The sequence below is a fragment of the Ochotona princeps genome, chromosome 2 (assembly GCF_030435755.1).
Source record: "Ochotona princeps isolate mOchPri1 chromosome 2, mOchPri1.hap1, whole genome shotgun sequence".
Classification (NCBI taxonomy): domain Eukaryota; kingdom Metazoa; phylum Chordata; class Mammalia; order Lagomorpha; family Ochotonidae; genus Ochotona; species Ochotona princeps.
Window position 1 is genome coordinate 18,499,138 of NC_080833.1, and position 16,592 is coordinate 18,515,729.

At 46.4% G+C, this 16,592-nt stretch overlaps 1 protein-coding gene across 3 annotated transcripts in view; it reads left to right on the forward strand.

Annotated features, from left to right (window-relative positions):
* CEP85 (centrosomal protein 85) overlaps positions 1-16,592 on the forward strand; it is a 43,069-nt gene that overhangs the window by 14,378 nt on the left and 12,099 nt on the right. For all 3 annotated transcript variants that reach the window (XM_058677208.1, XM_058677207.1, XM_058677209.1), the window contains exons 4-7: positions 9,823-10,517; positions 11,323-11,456; positions 11,836-11,953; positions 12,913-13,098. In XM_058677208.1, the coding sequence (XP_058533191.1) occupies positions 9,823-10,517; positions 11,323-11,456; positions 11,836-11,953; positions 12,913-13,098 (1,133 nt within the window). The remainder of the gene's footprint in view (positions 1-9,822; positions 10,518-11,322; positions 11,457-11,835; positions 11,954-12,912; positions 13,099-16,592) is intronic.

Below are 16,592 nucleotides of genomic sequence, written 5' to 3' on the forward strand. Positions count from 1 at the left end.
CACTTCTTTTGCTGCTCCCTGCTTATGGCCTGGGAGAGCAGTCGAGGATGATCTAAGGTCTTGGGACCCTGCACCTGCGTGGGAGACCTGGAAGAGGCTCCTGACTCCAGATCGGCTCAGCTCTAGCTGTTGCGGCCACTTGGGAAATGAATCAATGGACAGAATATCTTACTCTCTGTATGTTCTTCTCTCTGTAAATTTGACTTTCCAATAAAAATAAGTAAATATTTTTTCAAAAAAAATCAATTATTTTTAAAAAGATTTATTTAATTATTTATTTGTTGGAAAGGCAGAGTTAGCAACAGAAAGAGAGTAATCTTCTATTTGCTGGTTCATTCCTCAGATGGCTGAGCCTGACTGAAGCCAGGAACTTTATCTGAGTCTTGTACGTGGGTAGCAGGAGCCCAAATAATTGATCATCCTCTGCTACTTTCCCAAGTGTGTCAGCAGGGAACTGGATTGGAAGTGGAACCACTGGGACTTGAACTGGACCCATATGGGATGAATGTTGGTGCTGCAGGTGCATGTGGCTTTATCCTGGTATGTGATAACGCTGGCCCTAATGTAGGTATTTTTTGAATCATGCAGTGGGGACAGGTGTTTGGTTCACTGGTTAGAGCATGGCCTAGGATACCCATATCCCATATCACATTCCCTGGGTTTGAGTCCTGAAATTGAATCTACTTCCCATTCCAGGTTCCTGCTAATGTATACCCTGTTAAGCAGCAGCTGGTATATCAGATACTTGGTTCCTGTCACCCATGTAGGAGACCCAGATTGAATCCTCTGACCTAGGCCTGGCCCAGTGCGGTTATTGTAGACATTTGGGAAGTGAATCAGCAGTTGGAAAATCTGTGTTTTTCTGCCTTTCAAATAAATAAATAAGTATCTTTAATTAAAAAAAAAAAGGCCAGAGGTTCCAGGCCAGGTCCGTCTTCATGCTCGGAGCCCTGATTCCAGCCACTGTGTACATGCAGTGAGCTGTCCCCGGGTGGCCAGTTTGCCATTTGGTCCCAGGCTCCACCTGCTGGCTGCCCAGTGGCGAGCTCTGGGGTTTGGGGGTTATGAATTGCTGCTTAGGCACCTCCATGTTGAGCCCACTGTGCTTCTGGGTTGCAAATCAATCCTGAAGACTCCTAACAACAGAGTAACTTTTCCTTTGAAGGTAAGCAAGGGTACTGAGACCTGGTAGGTTGGAGGAGAGGGACCACATGACCTTTATGGTTAAGACTGATATACCAGCCTCCTTTGAGTCCTATGTAGAACTTGTTATCACTGAACAATGCTGTCCACCGTATACCAGTCCATGCAAAAGCTAAGGCTGGGGCTTGTCTAGCAGGACCATATCCTAGTACCTGACATAATGATGGATCAGGGGATGGGTCACATTAGGCAGGGCCATGACATTAACTAGCACATTAGAGAGCCATTTCCGGGGGGCAGATTCTGTGGGGGCTGTGTGAGCCAAACTCTGTGGAAACACTAGCCCCACTGCAAGAGTTGGAGTGGTGATGGACTAAGCTAGGTGTGACCAAGGAGCCTGCCATCACTCACAGGTAAAGGAACTGACAGCAGTCTGGGCTGGTCAAGGCAGCAGCACCCAAATGTGCATCCTGAATAGGGTGTGGGGTGGGCTGGGCTGCAACATTCACCAGCTCATACAAGGCCAATGGAAGGCCAGACTATGCTGGACACTGGCCTAACACCCAGTGGCATGTATGAGAACTGGGTCTGGGAGTGGGTCAAGTGGAGGAACTTGGGAAACTCCCTTGGCGAGTCATAGCTCCCGCTGGTGAACATGTGGTCCAGACCTGGGGGTCAGACAAGCTGGGCAAAGTAGCTCCAACAGCTGGGTAATGTGTCAATTGGTAATGGAACAGGGTGGACTGAGCAGGACTGAGCAAACCTTAGCCCACAAGCGAAACTAGAGACCAGGATGGAGCACAGGTCATGCCGAGCTAGGCTCTTACACCTACTGGTCTGCATGAGCCAGGAACGCTAAGCCACAGTGTCTGTGGCAGAGGCCGGGACAGGTGAGGGGCTGAGCCAAGCTGAGTCAGAGCAACTACTGGCAGGCGCGTGATCTACGGCTGGGAACAGGCCCAGTTGGGGAGCTAAGGGGAAAACCCTAGCTGAGGTTCCCACCGAGAAGCGTGGCTGGAGTGGGGGCTGCGTTCTGGTCTGGATATGGCTGCAGTCTCCCTTGGCACAAGTGTGGACTGGGACTGGACGCACCAAGCCAGGCTAGACTCCAACACCATCTGGTGCTCTGGAGGACCAAGGTAGATGTGGGACAAACTAGGCTAGGTCTCTGCCCCTGCGGAGCCATGTGTGGGCTGTTTGGGTATGGACAAGCCTTGACTGGGCTGAAACATCCAACAGTAAGAACCGGAATGGGTTGAAGGCCAGTCAGGAAAGGCCACTGTTCCTACTAGGACAGGAAGTGGACTGAGTAGGGCTGGCTCATGGACCTATCGATATGCGCAAAATCTGGCACTGGAAGAGGTTCTGATGGAGGGGCCTGGGTAACTCCTCTGACAGGACATAGTGCCTGCAGGTAAGCACAAGAAGCACAACAGGGAACAGCCCAGACCAGGCCATGGAAAGGTACCTACTGGCATACATTTGGCATGGGTTGGGGGGCACACCAGGTTGAACCAGTTCACATCACCTGCTGGCGAATCCAAGCACCAGAACAGAGTGTGGGTCGAGCCATGTTTGGTCACGACAAAAAACCAGTGCACAATATGGAATGCCAAGGTGAGGTGACCTGTACCAGATGTGGCCACAGGGCCCACACAGCACAGGTGAGAACCAGGGAGGAAGGGGGCGGAGCTGACAGGGGGAATATGGGCTCCCCTGCTGGAAACCACTCCCACTGGAGAGCATGGCTTGGGATCGGGGCAGACCACCTGTGAGCCTCATGTGAACTAGATCATGGAAATGCCGGGTTGGGCTGACTGTTCCAACTGGTGTAAACAAAAATTAGAGTGGGTGAGGGTTGGTTGGACTTGGCCGCAGCATCAACTGGCAGGGGCTGGCACTGGGGTCTATTTCTGTCAAGTTAAACCACAGAACCACCTGGAGAGTGCATAATCTGGGAGTGAGAGTGGCCTAGAAGGGAAATAGTGGGTACCTGCCTCCTGGGTTACTACTCCCACTGGAGAGCACAAAAACCAGGACAAGGGCAGGAATGGCTAGACAGAAAGGCATCCAACAGCATGTGTTTTGACTGGATAGTAGAGCTGGTTTGGTTGAACTAGGCTTCAGTGCCCTTTGACATGTATGAGAGCTGAATGGGATGTGGGACAGACTGGACTAATCTGCTGCACATACTGGCAAGCATGGGAACCAGGGCAGGGGGCAGGCCTGGTGGGGGTTATTGTGGGTCATTCTGACTAGGCTGCAGCTTCCACTGGTTTATGTGAAGGCTGAGTGTGTTCTGGGCAGAATCAGGCTGGACTCCAACACCCATTGTTTCTAGTGGAAGATAGGGCTGGAAATAGCACTGACCCAGCAATTGTAACCACCAGCTGATTGGGGCGATGGACTATACTGAGCCCGTACTTGCCAAGTACACATAAGAATCTGGTTGGGATCACCTCAGACAAAGTTTCTTTGGGGATCTCCCCAATTGAACGGCCAGACTCAGAACCCATGGACCTGCCATGGAGTGCAAGTGCCAGAGCCAAGCCTCCTTAGAGGCTCAGACAGAGCAGTGGAGAGCATAACCAGGTGCACATGGAGGATATGGCAGTCTGTCGGATACCTGGCATCACAACAGAGAACAGAACAAGTCAATCAACTACCCCAGCCATATGTTGGCAGTGAAAAACTGGGCAAACGAAGACTCTAAGGTGGACTATGGCAATCAATGGATTCTGCAGCGACCTCATCGTGCTTGGAATGGCAAGACTGGCAGCAATTCGTAACTGTTGAACTATCAAAACCACTTGAGCAAGACCCTTGGCACATGCCCCACATTCAGGGACCCAGGATGGGTGGGAGACTGGGTGGGGCTTCTCCCATTACCTCCCCCTTTATCCCAGATACAGGAAAAAAAATATGGAAATAATAGTCTTACCCACTTTCCTATAGCCCTTGAACCTTTGTGCCCTAATTGTCAAAAATAAAGAAAACAAATAGAAAAAAAAGGCTAAATTTGCTTTCCCCATTAAACAAATTAGTTATATTTAATTCAATCAGATTGCTACACAGACTGTATATGTCTCTTGTTTTTTATTCCTTTGGGGAAATACGTATCTTTTCTAGTACATCCTTTTACAATGGTGGTAGCCTTGAAAGAGTGGTAAAGTCATCGGTATAGGAGGTTTTGGGGTTTTTTTTTTAAAGGAAGGTATCTTTTGCCTTTTCTAAGGTCTTTTATTGTTAGTTTTCCATGATGTTTCTCTTAACTTTTGGTTATTTGGCTCATGAATTTAGCTTGGAACCTAGGTGACAAAAAGTATTACGACAGTTACAAAATGTTAATTCTTATATCCTTAAATTGCGTTTTTTTTTTTTTTAAATGCATGTATTTTAATCTGAAAGGCCAATTTACAGAGAGAAAGAGAAACAAGGATCTACTGGTTCACTCCCCAAATGGCCATAGTGGCCAGAGCTGAACTGATTCAAAGCCAGAAGCCAGAAAAATTCTTGCAGTCTCCCATGTGAGTGCAGGTGCCCAATACTCTGGGCTGTCCTCCACTGTTTTCCCAGGCTACAAAACGGACCAGTAGTGGAGCAGCCAAGACAGGAACAAGTGCCCATATGGGATGTGGATGCTGTAGGTGCAGAGTCAGCTGGCTGCTCCTAAATTGCTGCTGATTCTACCCTTCACTTAGATATTTTCAGATTCTCAGGGGACAGGGCAACAGTGAGTACTCAGCAAGCTCAGAATGCTTTTATTCCCTTTCTAAAGACTACAAATCTAAAATCAATAGTGAATGTGTGCAAGCTAATATTTCAAAGCCGAAAAAAACTCCAAAATCTAAAACAGTTTTGCTTCCAATCATTTCTTTTTTTTTTTTTTAAGGTTTATTTTTATTGGAAAGCCGGATATACAGAGAGGAGGAGAGACAGAGGAAGATCTTCTGTTCAATGATTCACTCCCCAAGTGACTCAACAGCTGGAGCTGAGCCAATTCAAAGCCAGGAGCCAGGAACCTCCTCCAGGTCTCCCACGTGGGTGCAGGGTTTCAAGGCTTTGGGCCGTCCTCGACTGCTTTCCCAGGTCACAGGCAGGGAGCTGGATGGGAAATGGAGCTGCTGTGGTTAGAACTGGGGTCCATACGGGATCCCGACACGTTCAAGGCGAGGACTTCAACACTACGTTATAGCACTGGGCCCATTCCCAATCATTTCTTACAAGGTATTTTGCCTGTGGCTGATATGGCAGGTGTATAAAGTTGCTGTTGGCATCTCATACAAGAACTGGTTTGTGTCCTGGTGGCTGTATTTTGGATCCAACTCATTGCTATGGCCTGGGAAATGTATCAAAAGATGGTGCAGGTGTTTGAGTCCTTGCACCCACGTGAAGACCAGGATAAAACTGGTTTTAGCCTGCCTCAGCACCAACCATTGCGACTGGGTAGTGAAGCAGTGGATGAAAAATTCTCTCTCTGTACATGTGTGTCTCCCCCTCTCTAACTTACAAATACATAATCTTTTTTTTTTAAAGATTTATTTTTATTGCAAAGTCAGATACGCAGAGAGAAAGATCTTCCATCTGATGATTCTCTCCCCAAGTGACCGCAATGGCCGGTGGAAGCTGGGAGCCAGGAACCTCTTCCAGGTCTTCCATGCGATTACAGGGTCCAAGGCTTTGGGCCATCCTTGACTGCTTTCCCAGTCCACTAGCAGGGAGCTAGATGGGAAGTGGGACTGCCAGGATTAGAACCAGTGCCCATATGGGATCCCAGCGTGTTCAAAGCTAGGGCTTTAGCTGTTAGGCCACTGCGCTGGGCCCACAAATACATAATCTTTAAAAAAAAAAAGGTACTCAAACTTTTGTCACTGACTTAGTTCAAATTATTGTATTTCATAATTGGATGTAAGCAGAAGTAATTGAAATTTAGCAGTGGCTAAATCTACCCTTACTGTGAAAAGAGGTTTGCAAGAACGAATGAATTGTTGGAACCTGGAATCAGTGATATTGAGACATTTAAAACTGTATCCAACTATAGAGTTCTCTAAATGAAAATCACATGGTCTATACACTTCGAAACACCTGCGCAAACTATGAGTTAGCACCCCTTTTGAAAACAAGTGTAGGGCCCAGCACGGTGGTCTAGCGGCTTAAGTCCTCGCCTTGAAAGCCCCGGGATCCCATATGGGCGCCAGTTCTAATCCTGGCAGCTCCACTTCCCATCCAGCTCCCTGCTTGTGGCCTGGGAAAGCAGTGGAGGACGGCCCAAAGCTTTGGGACCCTGCACCTGTGTGGGAGACCTGGAGGAGGTTCCTAGCTCCTGGCTTTGGATTGGTGCAGCACTGGCCATTGTGGTCACTTGGGGAGTGAATCAGCAGACACAAGATCTTCCTCTCTGTCTCTCCTCCTCTCTATATATCTGACTTTGCAATATCAATAAAATAAATCTGAAAAAAAAAAAAAAAAGAAAGGAAACAAGTATAGGACGCTGCGTGACATCCTAGTGGCTTAATCCTTGCCTTGCATCTGCCAGGATCCCATATGGCCTCCGGTTCGTATCCCGGCTGCTCCACCTCCTAGCCAGCTCCCTGCTTGTGGCCTAGGAAAGCAGTCGAGGACGGCCCGATGCATTGGGACCCTGCACCCGCGTGGGAGACCCGGAAGAGTCTCCTGGCTCCTGGCCTCGTATCAGCTCAGCTCTGCCTTTTGTGGCTACTTGGGGAGTGAACCAGTAGATGGAAGATCTTTCTTTCTGTCTCTCCTTCTCTCTGTATATCGGCCTGTCTGATTTTAAAAAAAAATTAAAGAAACACCAAGTTCTTTAGCAAAAAGAGAATGAGTGTTGCTTTGTTTCAGAATGTTCTAAAGCACATACTAGATTCAAGGTGTGCCTTGCCATTATATGGCACTGTTTATCAGAATCAGGCATTATAAGCGTAACTGGGAAATACAGACAAGAACTTCACTTTACTGCATCATCTATAGGTAGACTGTGTGATTAGAAAAACAGATCTTGCATCCGTCTTCTTGCTTGGGTTTGGCATGTTATTTTGAGGGTTGTGACACAAACGGAAGTTGGTGAGTTGAGTCAAGAGTAGTACTTTGGCTGCAGATGGAAGGAAGTGTTACATACTTTCCTGTGACAGCAGCCCTTCCCTCATGGATCACATTTCCCTGTCTTGTGCAGTTAGAACTGTCATGGAAGCAGGGACCCTTGGGAGAGCTGACACTCTGATGCTATTATGGAGGATCGTAAACAGATTATTTACTGTCCTGGAAGCGTCTGTCACCTCCACTGGGTCTTAGCCTTGCTGACTAGTCCAACAACTTACATTGTGGGATATCAGAATTGTCTTTGGACTCAGAAATGTCTTCGATTCTTGCTTTGAAGAGGCTATTGCGCGTTCCCAGAAATTATGCAGGTTTTTTTTTTAAGATTTATTTTGTTTGTATTGGAAAGTCAGATACACACAGAGGAGGAGAGACAGAGAGGAAGATCTTCCATCTGATGATTCACTCCCCAAGCGGCTGCATCAGCTGGAGCTGAGCCAATCCAAAGCCAGGAACCTCTCCCAAGTCTCCCACGTGGGTGCAGGGTCCCAAGGCTTTGGGCCATTCTCAACTGCTTTCTCAGGCCATAAACAGGGAACTGGATGTGAAGCGGGGCTCCTGGGATTAGAACCAGCACCCATATCGGATCCTGGTGCATTCAAGGCAAGGACTTTCACCGCTAGACTACTGCGCCAGGCCCAAATTATGCAGTTTTAAACAGCTGCTTAGAGGGAAAGATTATAGTGTCTGCTTTGTTTAACTGAGTGGGCTCTGTGTTGGTTGATTTAAAAAGAGAACTAGATTGGCAATTTTTTTTTAAAAGATTTATTCATTTTATTACAGCCAGATATACACAGAGGAGGAGAGACAGAGAGGAAGATCTTCCATCCGATGATTCACTTCCCAAGTGAGCCGCAACGGGCCAGTGCTGCGTCGATCCGAAGCCGGGAACCTGGAACCTCTTCCGGGTCTCCCACGCGGGTGCAGTGTCCCAATGCATTGGGCCATCCTCGACTGCTTTCCCAAGCCACAAGCAGGGAGCTGGATGGGAAGTGGAGCTGCCGGGATTAGAACCGGCGCCCATATGGGATCCCGGGGCTTTCAAGGCGAGGACTTTAGCCGCTAGGCCACACCGCCGGGCCCTTAGATTGGCAATTCTTTTTCTTCATAGTAGATGTGCTTGGTTTTGGGAGAGGTTACTGGACATATTGAAAGAGCAGAATTTATTTTTTTTAATACATATTTATTAAAAATTCAAATACAGAAATAAAAGTACAATATCCCACCCAGTATACAGACAGCCACATAAATCCCCTTCCCTCTAATCCCATTCCCCAGAGGTTATCACTGTGAATAAGTTAAAGTATATCCTTTGAAACATTTTCTTTTGTATATACACGTATATATAAACACACATAAATGCACTTTTGCCTTTTACAAAAATGAAATCATGTAAATGTACATATTAATCTTCAGCTTCTATCTTCATTCACTCAATATTCGGAAAATTCAGAACAAATCTGATTATCAGTCCTCTTGGGTTCGTTTTCCATTATGTAAAATTCATATTCAAGCATCAATTACAAAACTCTTGATAATATACTTCCTGCCATCTTTGAGTCTCATCTCTAACCACTCCAGTATGAAAAGACTGGAACATAAATTACCTTAAATTCTTCCTGAAATAAAGGCAGTACAATCAAACAAACAAACAAACTAGGAACACTAGTATTTGTCTGCTTAATCTGCTTCCCACTGTCACCTACAGGTAGTGGGGACCTGCAAATCACTTGCACCCTACTCTCCTGCCATATTGGTTGGTTTTGTGCCCTCAGAGTAGGGCCTGGAAGCCAGAGGTGAGTAGAAACAGGAAGCTTCTTTATGGGGCTCATCAAAGCCAAAGGAAACATCGGTGTGGTCGTAGGGTACAAACAAGGAGACAAACGGAGTCAAAACATGGAATCAGTGGGTTTCAGCATGTACACACTTGAAAGTGCTCCCTGTGCTAGAGTGAAACCTGAGAGTTACTAAGAATAGCTGCATATATCCACAGAGTCAGGCCTGGGGTGTGGGAGAGGACAGAGCCTCAGATGCAGCACTCTGCCCTGGGTGCAGGCAGGACTCTAGTTTGTCTTATTCTTCAGATTATCAACATTCATAGCTCACCTTCGCTGGAGAACCTCGGGAGGTTGCAGAAGATTCTGGCAGCCCTTGGAAAAAATATTTTTATTTGACTGGATTATAGCATAGATTTGCTCAACTTCCAGAAAAGTAGAATGTAATCCATTTGCTTTAAGTAAGTGATATTTTTTCCTAAGCTTTGTTGTTTGTTTTCCTAAGTTCTAGGCTTTGTTTGTTGATCAGCAAGATGGTTTTTTTTTTTTTTTTATTGAAGAGCAAATTAGAAGTGAAGCTGTTGTTGCCTTTTGTTGGCTTACCTTGTTGGGATGAGCATTTGGAAGCCTGAGGACCATTGTCCGGTCAGTTTGCTTTGCCTTTCTGCCGGATGCGTATAATACTCGCTCTGCTGGTCCCAGGACAGGCAGAGCGCATTGCACATAGCAGCCAAACTCAACAAAGCTTGCTGCTTCCATTATGACTTACAGAGTACTATTCTTTCTGCAGATTTTTGCAGTTCAAGTGGCAGTTCTTCTTTCCAGCCCATCAAAAGCCACATAACCATTCCAACAGCCCATGTGATGCCTTCTACTTTGGGGACTTCTCCTGCCAAACCAAATTCTACACCCTCTGGGCCTTCTTCCTCCAAACTCCCTTTGTCTGGGTTGGGTGAAAATGTGGCCATGGCAAGAAATGGAGACCTCGGTGCAATGAAACGCTCCCCAGGCCTGTCTCGAGACCTTATGTATCTCTGTGGTGCTGCTGGAGACAACGGGAATGAGCAGTCTTGGTTTCCAGCAGTGGGCCATGAAAGAGAGGAACAAGTGAGGAAGTTTGAAATTCCTAGTGTGGAACCGACCCTCAATCAGTCAGCAGTGATGGAAACCCTTTATTCAGATCCTCACTACCGAGTCCACTTCCACAATCCAAAAACTGACACGAGCAAGGAGTTGTACAAAGTGTTACCTGAGGCCAAGAAGGCACCAGGTAGTGGGGCAGTATTTGAGCGAAATGGACCACACCCTAGCAGTAATGGGGTGCATCACTTGGGACTCCAGCCTGCTCCTGGGATTTCGAAGGCTCTGCCTTCTCAGGTGTGGCAACCAAATCCTGACCCTTGGCATCCTCGGGAGCAGTCTTGTGAACTCAGCACCTGTCGGCAGCAGCTGGAATTGATCCGGTTACAGATGGAGCAAATGCAGGTAAAGCACCTTCCTGGAGGTTCTTTGGGGTTTCTAGAACTGGAAAACTTTGTCCTGTATGTTTTAGCACCAAAGGAAACATTTGTTAAGGAAGAAAGATATTAATAGATAAGAAGTAAAGGCTTTTGAGCTGTTGAGGATTGAATTTGTTGATGGCCTGATTAAACACAAGATAAATTCTCTAAAGTGGAAGGTTATAAGGAAAAAGCCAACAAGGAAGGACGCTAACGCTGGCGGCATGCTTCCTGTGTGTCAGGTAGTAGGTTAGGATCTTTGACATGTAGAATCTTACTTAATTCTCATTGAATCCTGCTAAGGTAATTGTAGTAGCTGATTAGGTTTTTAAAGTAATTGGATTAAGTCACAAAAGTAGCAGGTGGCAGAACCAGGATTTAAAACCCTCTTTGAATCCTGTGTTCTGTCTTCTGTGTTACTATTTTATATATATATAAAATATATATATATAAATATATATATATTATAAATATATATATATATTATAAATATATATATATTTTAAACAGAACAGAGCAGAAAGGGACGTATTCTCCTTCCCTGAGTGATGAGGACATCCTTGCCCCTGGTTGGCTTCTGTTCCCAGATAGAAAAGATAATTGACCTTTTCTTAGAAACTGGAGCCCTTCTGAGCAGAGATGTTCCTGGCAGGTTCTTTCCAGTCATGCATCAGAGCTAAAATTACCTCATAAACACTGGCTTTATCGGGTTGAGCCAAATTGGATCCTGAATATAGACCCAACGGGGTGTGCTCAGGTGTTGAAGCACCTGTGGATTGCTTGTCTTTCAGCTTCAGAACGGAACCCTCTGCCATCATCCTGCTACTTTTGCTCCTTTACTGCCTGCCTTAGAGCCAGCCCAGTGGATCAGCATCTTGAACAACAATGAACACCTTCTTAAGGAAAAGGAGCTCCTCATTGACAAGTAAGACAAGGGAATGCTGCAAGGCCCGCCTCTGCTCAGGTCTCCCTGAGGGCACCCAAGGTCTTCTCAATGGGAAGTACACTGTCTTTAGTTCAGGTCCACACCGTGTTTCAAAGCAGAGCTGAGCTGATGTGCTGCCTAATCTGACTAATAAAGGCCAGTTGTGTGGCCAGGTGGGGTAGGGCCTAGGGAATATCCCAAATGCTGGTGTCTTGGAGCTCACCTTTCCTCACTTCCCCTCAATCATCCTGGTCCTTTTTGCAAATCATTAATACCAATCCGGTAAGGCTGGTTATTCATCTATCTAAGGAAAGTAGGGATTCATCTTCTAACAGGGTTAGTGTTAGAACTCCAGACCTGATTCTGTTGGCTTTTGCAGGCAGAGGAAACACATTTCCCAGCTGGAGCAGAAAGTTCGAGAGAGTGAGCTGCAAGTCCACAGTGCCCTTTTGGGCCGCCCTGCTCCCCTTGGGGATGTCTGCTTGCTCAGGCTACAGGTAACTGTTGGCAGCTTGATTGGTATTCTGCTTGTCATAGCGCAGTGTATTCCCTATTGGCACCATTAGGTACCAAGAGATATGGAAGGGATCAAGTAATGCGAGTGTCCCTTCTCTTGAAGAGTGAACATCTTGACTGTAATGTACCCTTCAGAGGAGGCATAGGGTAAAACAAGGTCGAAGTTTGGGAGCCTTGGTGTCAGGACATACCTGGGAGAAAAGGAAGGCAGAGCGCAGCAGATAGTAAGTTCCCGGGAAGTCGTCATCTGCCAGCTCTAGCCAAGTGGAAGAGAGGCAGCAGGAATGGATGCTTTAGAGCTGGTCTCGCTTTTATTTTTCCATGCCTGATGGTACTTGAAGAAAAGCAGATTCTCCCTGAGCTCAGTGCCGTGGGGATCGAGAGCTTGAATGTAAGCCTGCTTTGTAAGGCTTTGTAGGCCGAGCATCTGCGCCTTGGACTGTGGAGTGTTTAGATGCATTGTGGTACTGGTTTTGCCACCTAGTGGGCTTCCATCTCATAAAGTCTGCAAGGAAGGGCTAGCCCTTAGATAAAAATCTAGTTCAGTCTTCTGTTTTATTGGTGAAGAAAATGGAGGGAGAACTTGGTCTTAAATCACAGAGAGAAAGAGGGGTCGGAACCTGGCCTTGAACCCAGGTCCTCTGATACCCACTGCAGTGCTTTAAAGCTGTGGCTGTCCAACAGGAAAGTGCATTTTAATGAAAGTGAGATTATTTGAACCATCCTCAGAGTTTCCGATTTAACTAGACCTAAGAATTAGGCTCAAAGGTTTGTCTTTTCTAGCATTCTAGCATCCGGTAATGTTGACACGTATAGTCCTGGAACCATATTTTGAGATGCCCTGCTTGGAGAAATTCTTAGATACAAAGGGGTTAAGGATGATGGAAGTGGATGGACTGTGAGAGTGGGGACAGTGACACACTGGGACTCTGTCTGGCAGGAATTGCAGCGGGAAAACACTTTCTTACGTGCTCAGTTTGCACAAAAGACGGAGGCCTTGAGCAAAGAGAAAATCGAGCTGGAAAAAAAGCTGTCTGCTGCAGAAGTGGAAGTCCAGCTCATCAGAGAATCTCTCAAAGTGACACTGCAGAAGCATTCGGAGGAGGGGAAGAAACAAGAAGAAAGGGTAAGCTGAGGGGCTGGTGGTGCCCTTGTGGCCGAGGCCCAGGCAGCAAGCTGCTGGTTGCATGGGCTGCTTCTGGTCAAGACACTACACTGGCTTCTCAGGCAGGACCAGTCTGCTAGAAATGGAGCCCTCCTTGGCACATTGTCTCCGCTGAGCTACCACGGTCAGGGAAAAGCGTGCAGTCCTTCACAGTCTCAGGTGATGACGTGCTGCCAGGGGAAAAACCAGCCTGGGCGGTTTGACCAGACAGCAGTGTGGCAGGGTGTTTAAATACCTGTGGGAAGTTGATGTGCTCAATGTGGTTTCTCCTCTCTGAAAAGTAAAGAGAAATTCTACATGCGCAGCTAGTTTGAGAGTTTATTTCTACCAGTGCTCTTAGACCTGGCTTAGGATGATTGATTATTGGAGAAACTAATTTTAAATCTTTCAGTTCTGTTGGTGCTTCCTCTTCACAAGTTGCTGCAAATCCGAAGTACTTGTTTTGAAGGTTCAGTTTAATAATGTTTAATTCTGGACTACTAGTCAAAATAGGAGCAATGCTTCTCAAGCCTTTTTTTTTTTTTTTTGGATTTAGTTATTTTATTGGGAAGGCTAAGCTCCAGCTGTTGTGTCCACCTGGGGAGTGAAATAACAGACGCAAGATCTTCTCTCTGCTCTTCTCCTCTGCATATGTCTGACTTTCCAATAAAAATAAATCTACCAAAAAAAAAAAAAAAACCCCACACACAACAGCTGGAGCTGAGTTATCTGAAGTCAGGAACCAGGAGATTCCTTCTGGTTTCCCAAGTGGGTGCAGGGTCCCAAGGCTTTGGGCCATCCTCCACTGCTTTCCCAAACCACAGTCAGGGAGCTGGCTGGGAAATGAAGCAGCCAGGATACGAATCAGTGCCCATATGGGTTCCCATTGCATGCAAGCCTGGAATTTAAGTGACTAGACTACCGCATCAGGCCCAATCCTTTTTTTTTTTTTTTTTTTTTTGAATAAATAAATGAAATGAAATAAATCAGATCCACAGTGAGCAGTTGGGCTAGTGGTTAAACTGCTGGTTAGAACACCTGTGTGCTTAGCAGAGCACTCTTTAGCACTCCTGCTTCCTGCTAAGGCAGACCTTGGGAGGCAGTAGTGATGATGACTCATGTAATTGTGGTCCTGCCACCTGCGTGGGAGGCTGCAGAGGTATTCCTGGCACCTTGCCCCAGCCATCGTAGGCACTGAAGGGGTGAGCTAATGGATTGGAGTGCAGTTTGCCTTTCTGTCTCTCACATAAATAAAAACTAGTATAAAAATTGGGGAATGCCAGTGTTGTAACATAACAGTTTAGAGAAGGCAGCTGCAATGACAGCAACCTGTATGAGTGCTTATTCAATTTCTAGATACTTACTGTTGCTATACCTCTGTGCTAATGCACCCGAGAGAGCAGAGCAGCAGAAGATGGCCCAAGTACTAGGGATCCTTCCGCCCACCTGGAAGACCTGGATAGAATTCTAGGCTCCTGGCTTCAGCCTGTCTCAGCCCTGGCTGGCAGTGTGGCAATTTGGAGAATGAACCAGTGGATAAAAGATGGCCCTGTCTCTCCCTCTGCCTTTCAGGTAAATAAATATATCTTTTTTTAAAAAAGGAAGAAGAAAATTACAATTAAATAATTTGTGTGTGTTTTTAAATGCTGGTTCAGATTCGCTTGTGTGGGAACAGGCATGAAGTCACACATTTTGACAAGCTCCCAGGTGCTGTTGGTGCCATTTGTATGGCAACGTTTAGAAGGCTTGTTAAAAATGAAAATATTGTATGTATCTATCAAATACCAATGGTTTTATAATAACAATCAGAAGTTCTGTATCCCTGCTCACTCCAGAAAGGTATTCATCCTCAGCTCTTTCTCTTTCCCCTGGAACATACCTCTATTTCTCAAAGGTGTGCTTTTACATTTTTTGGTAGGTTTTATGTATATATGTGTCATAGATACAGTAGCTTATCTGTAATCCTGTTGACTGATTTCTCTGGGTGTCTGCATCTACTTGCAGTGTTGTTCCTTGTTCCCTTCTGGTCTTTGGTTTTGTTTTCCTGTTTCAGTGTCTTTCATGTTGGTGGCTTGGTGGTCTTTGAATGGGCACTCATATTTAAGGATATGTAGAGTGCCACTTTGACGCCCTCATGTCCTAGCAGAATGCTTGTTTGAGTCCTGGCTGCTGCACTTCTCATCCAGCCTCTGCTTATGTGCTGGGAGGTAGCAGAGGGTGGCTGAAGTATGTGGGCCCCTGCCGTGCAAATAGGAAGTGCACATGGGACATCCTGACTTCTCGCTTTAGCCTGACCCAGTCCTGCTTGTTACTGCCATGTGGGGAGTGAATAAATCACTTACGGATGGATGGTTGAGCTTTGTCTAAGACACCTGCGTGCCACGTCAGAGTAACTAGGTTCTAGCTTCATGCTAGTGCGTGTGCTGGGAGGCAGCAGGTGATGGCTCAAGTAGCTGGGTTCCTGTGAAACCCAGATTGAGTTCCTGGCTCCTGGATTTAGCTTGGTCCTGCCGCAGCTGGTGTGGGCATTTGGGGAATAAAGTTACAGCTGAGAAATCTCTGTCTCTGCCTCTCTGCTGCTCTGGCCAGCAGAGCCAGTAACGTGGACACCGAGAGGGTCTGGGGATGAAGCACCGACAGGAGACCAGTGATGGTGGAAGTCTCTCTGAAGCCTCCCTTTATTATCCTTATATACTCTTTCCCCCAAGCCCTTTAACCAAACAATAGGATGGCCAATGAGTCCCATTAGACCAGGTGCTTTTAGCTGCAAGCCCGTTTCCTGTAGTGCTCAGCTTAACGAGTGCTAATCAACTCCTTAGCCCACAACACTCTGTATTTCCATATAAAAGTTGGGGGGGAAGTCCTCACTGTAAGGTGATCAGCCTTGGACTTTGTCTTGGTTTCAGGGTCTGGATGTCTGTTATCTCTAGGAAGATTGTTCAGTCTGCTGTTGCTGGTGGAGGGGGCTGGGCAGGAAAGTTTTTGCCCTTTGAAATCTCAGTGCTGAAAAGGATGTTAGGCTTAGAGTCCCACAGTTTTGTACATAGATTTTTATTTATACTTGTTTTCCACCCGGAACCTACCCTCTTTGTTGTGACTGTATTCCTTACTTGATTGTCCTGTTAATAAAGCCCCGGTGAGGGTAGTGTTTGGCTGGTTGGTTCTTAGGCCTCTGAAGGACTTCCCCCCTGGGTTCGGCTCTCCCTGAGACATGTCTGCAGAGGTAGGTGCTTGTGGGAGTGCAACACCTAGCCAACTTGGAGAGGTCCGCCATCTCCCACGCTGTCCACGCTCCAGTGGATTCCCTTTGCATACTCTCATCTTTGAAAAATATTTTGCAATATCCCATTTGCTTTTTCTTTTAGTATAATTTTTGTTTTTTAAAGTACTGATTTATTTAAAAAGCAGAATTACAGAGAGGGACAAAGAGCCAGCTCTCCTCTGTTAGTTCATCCCTTAAATGGCCACAAGCCAGA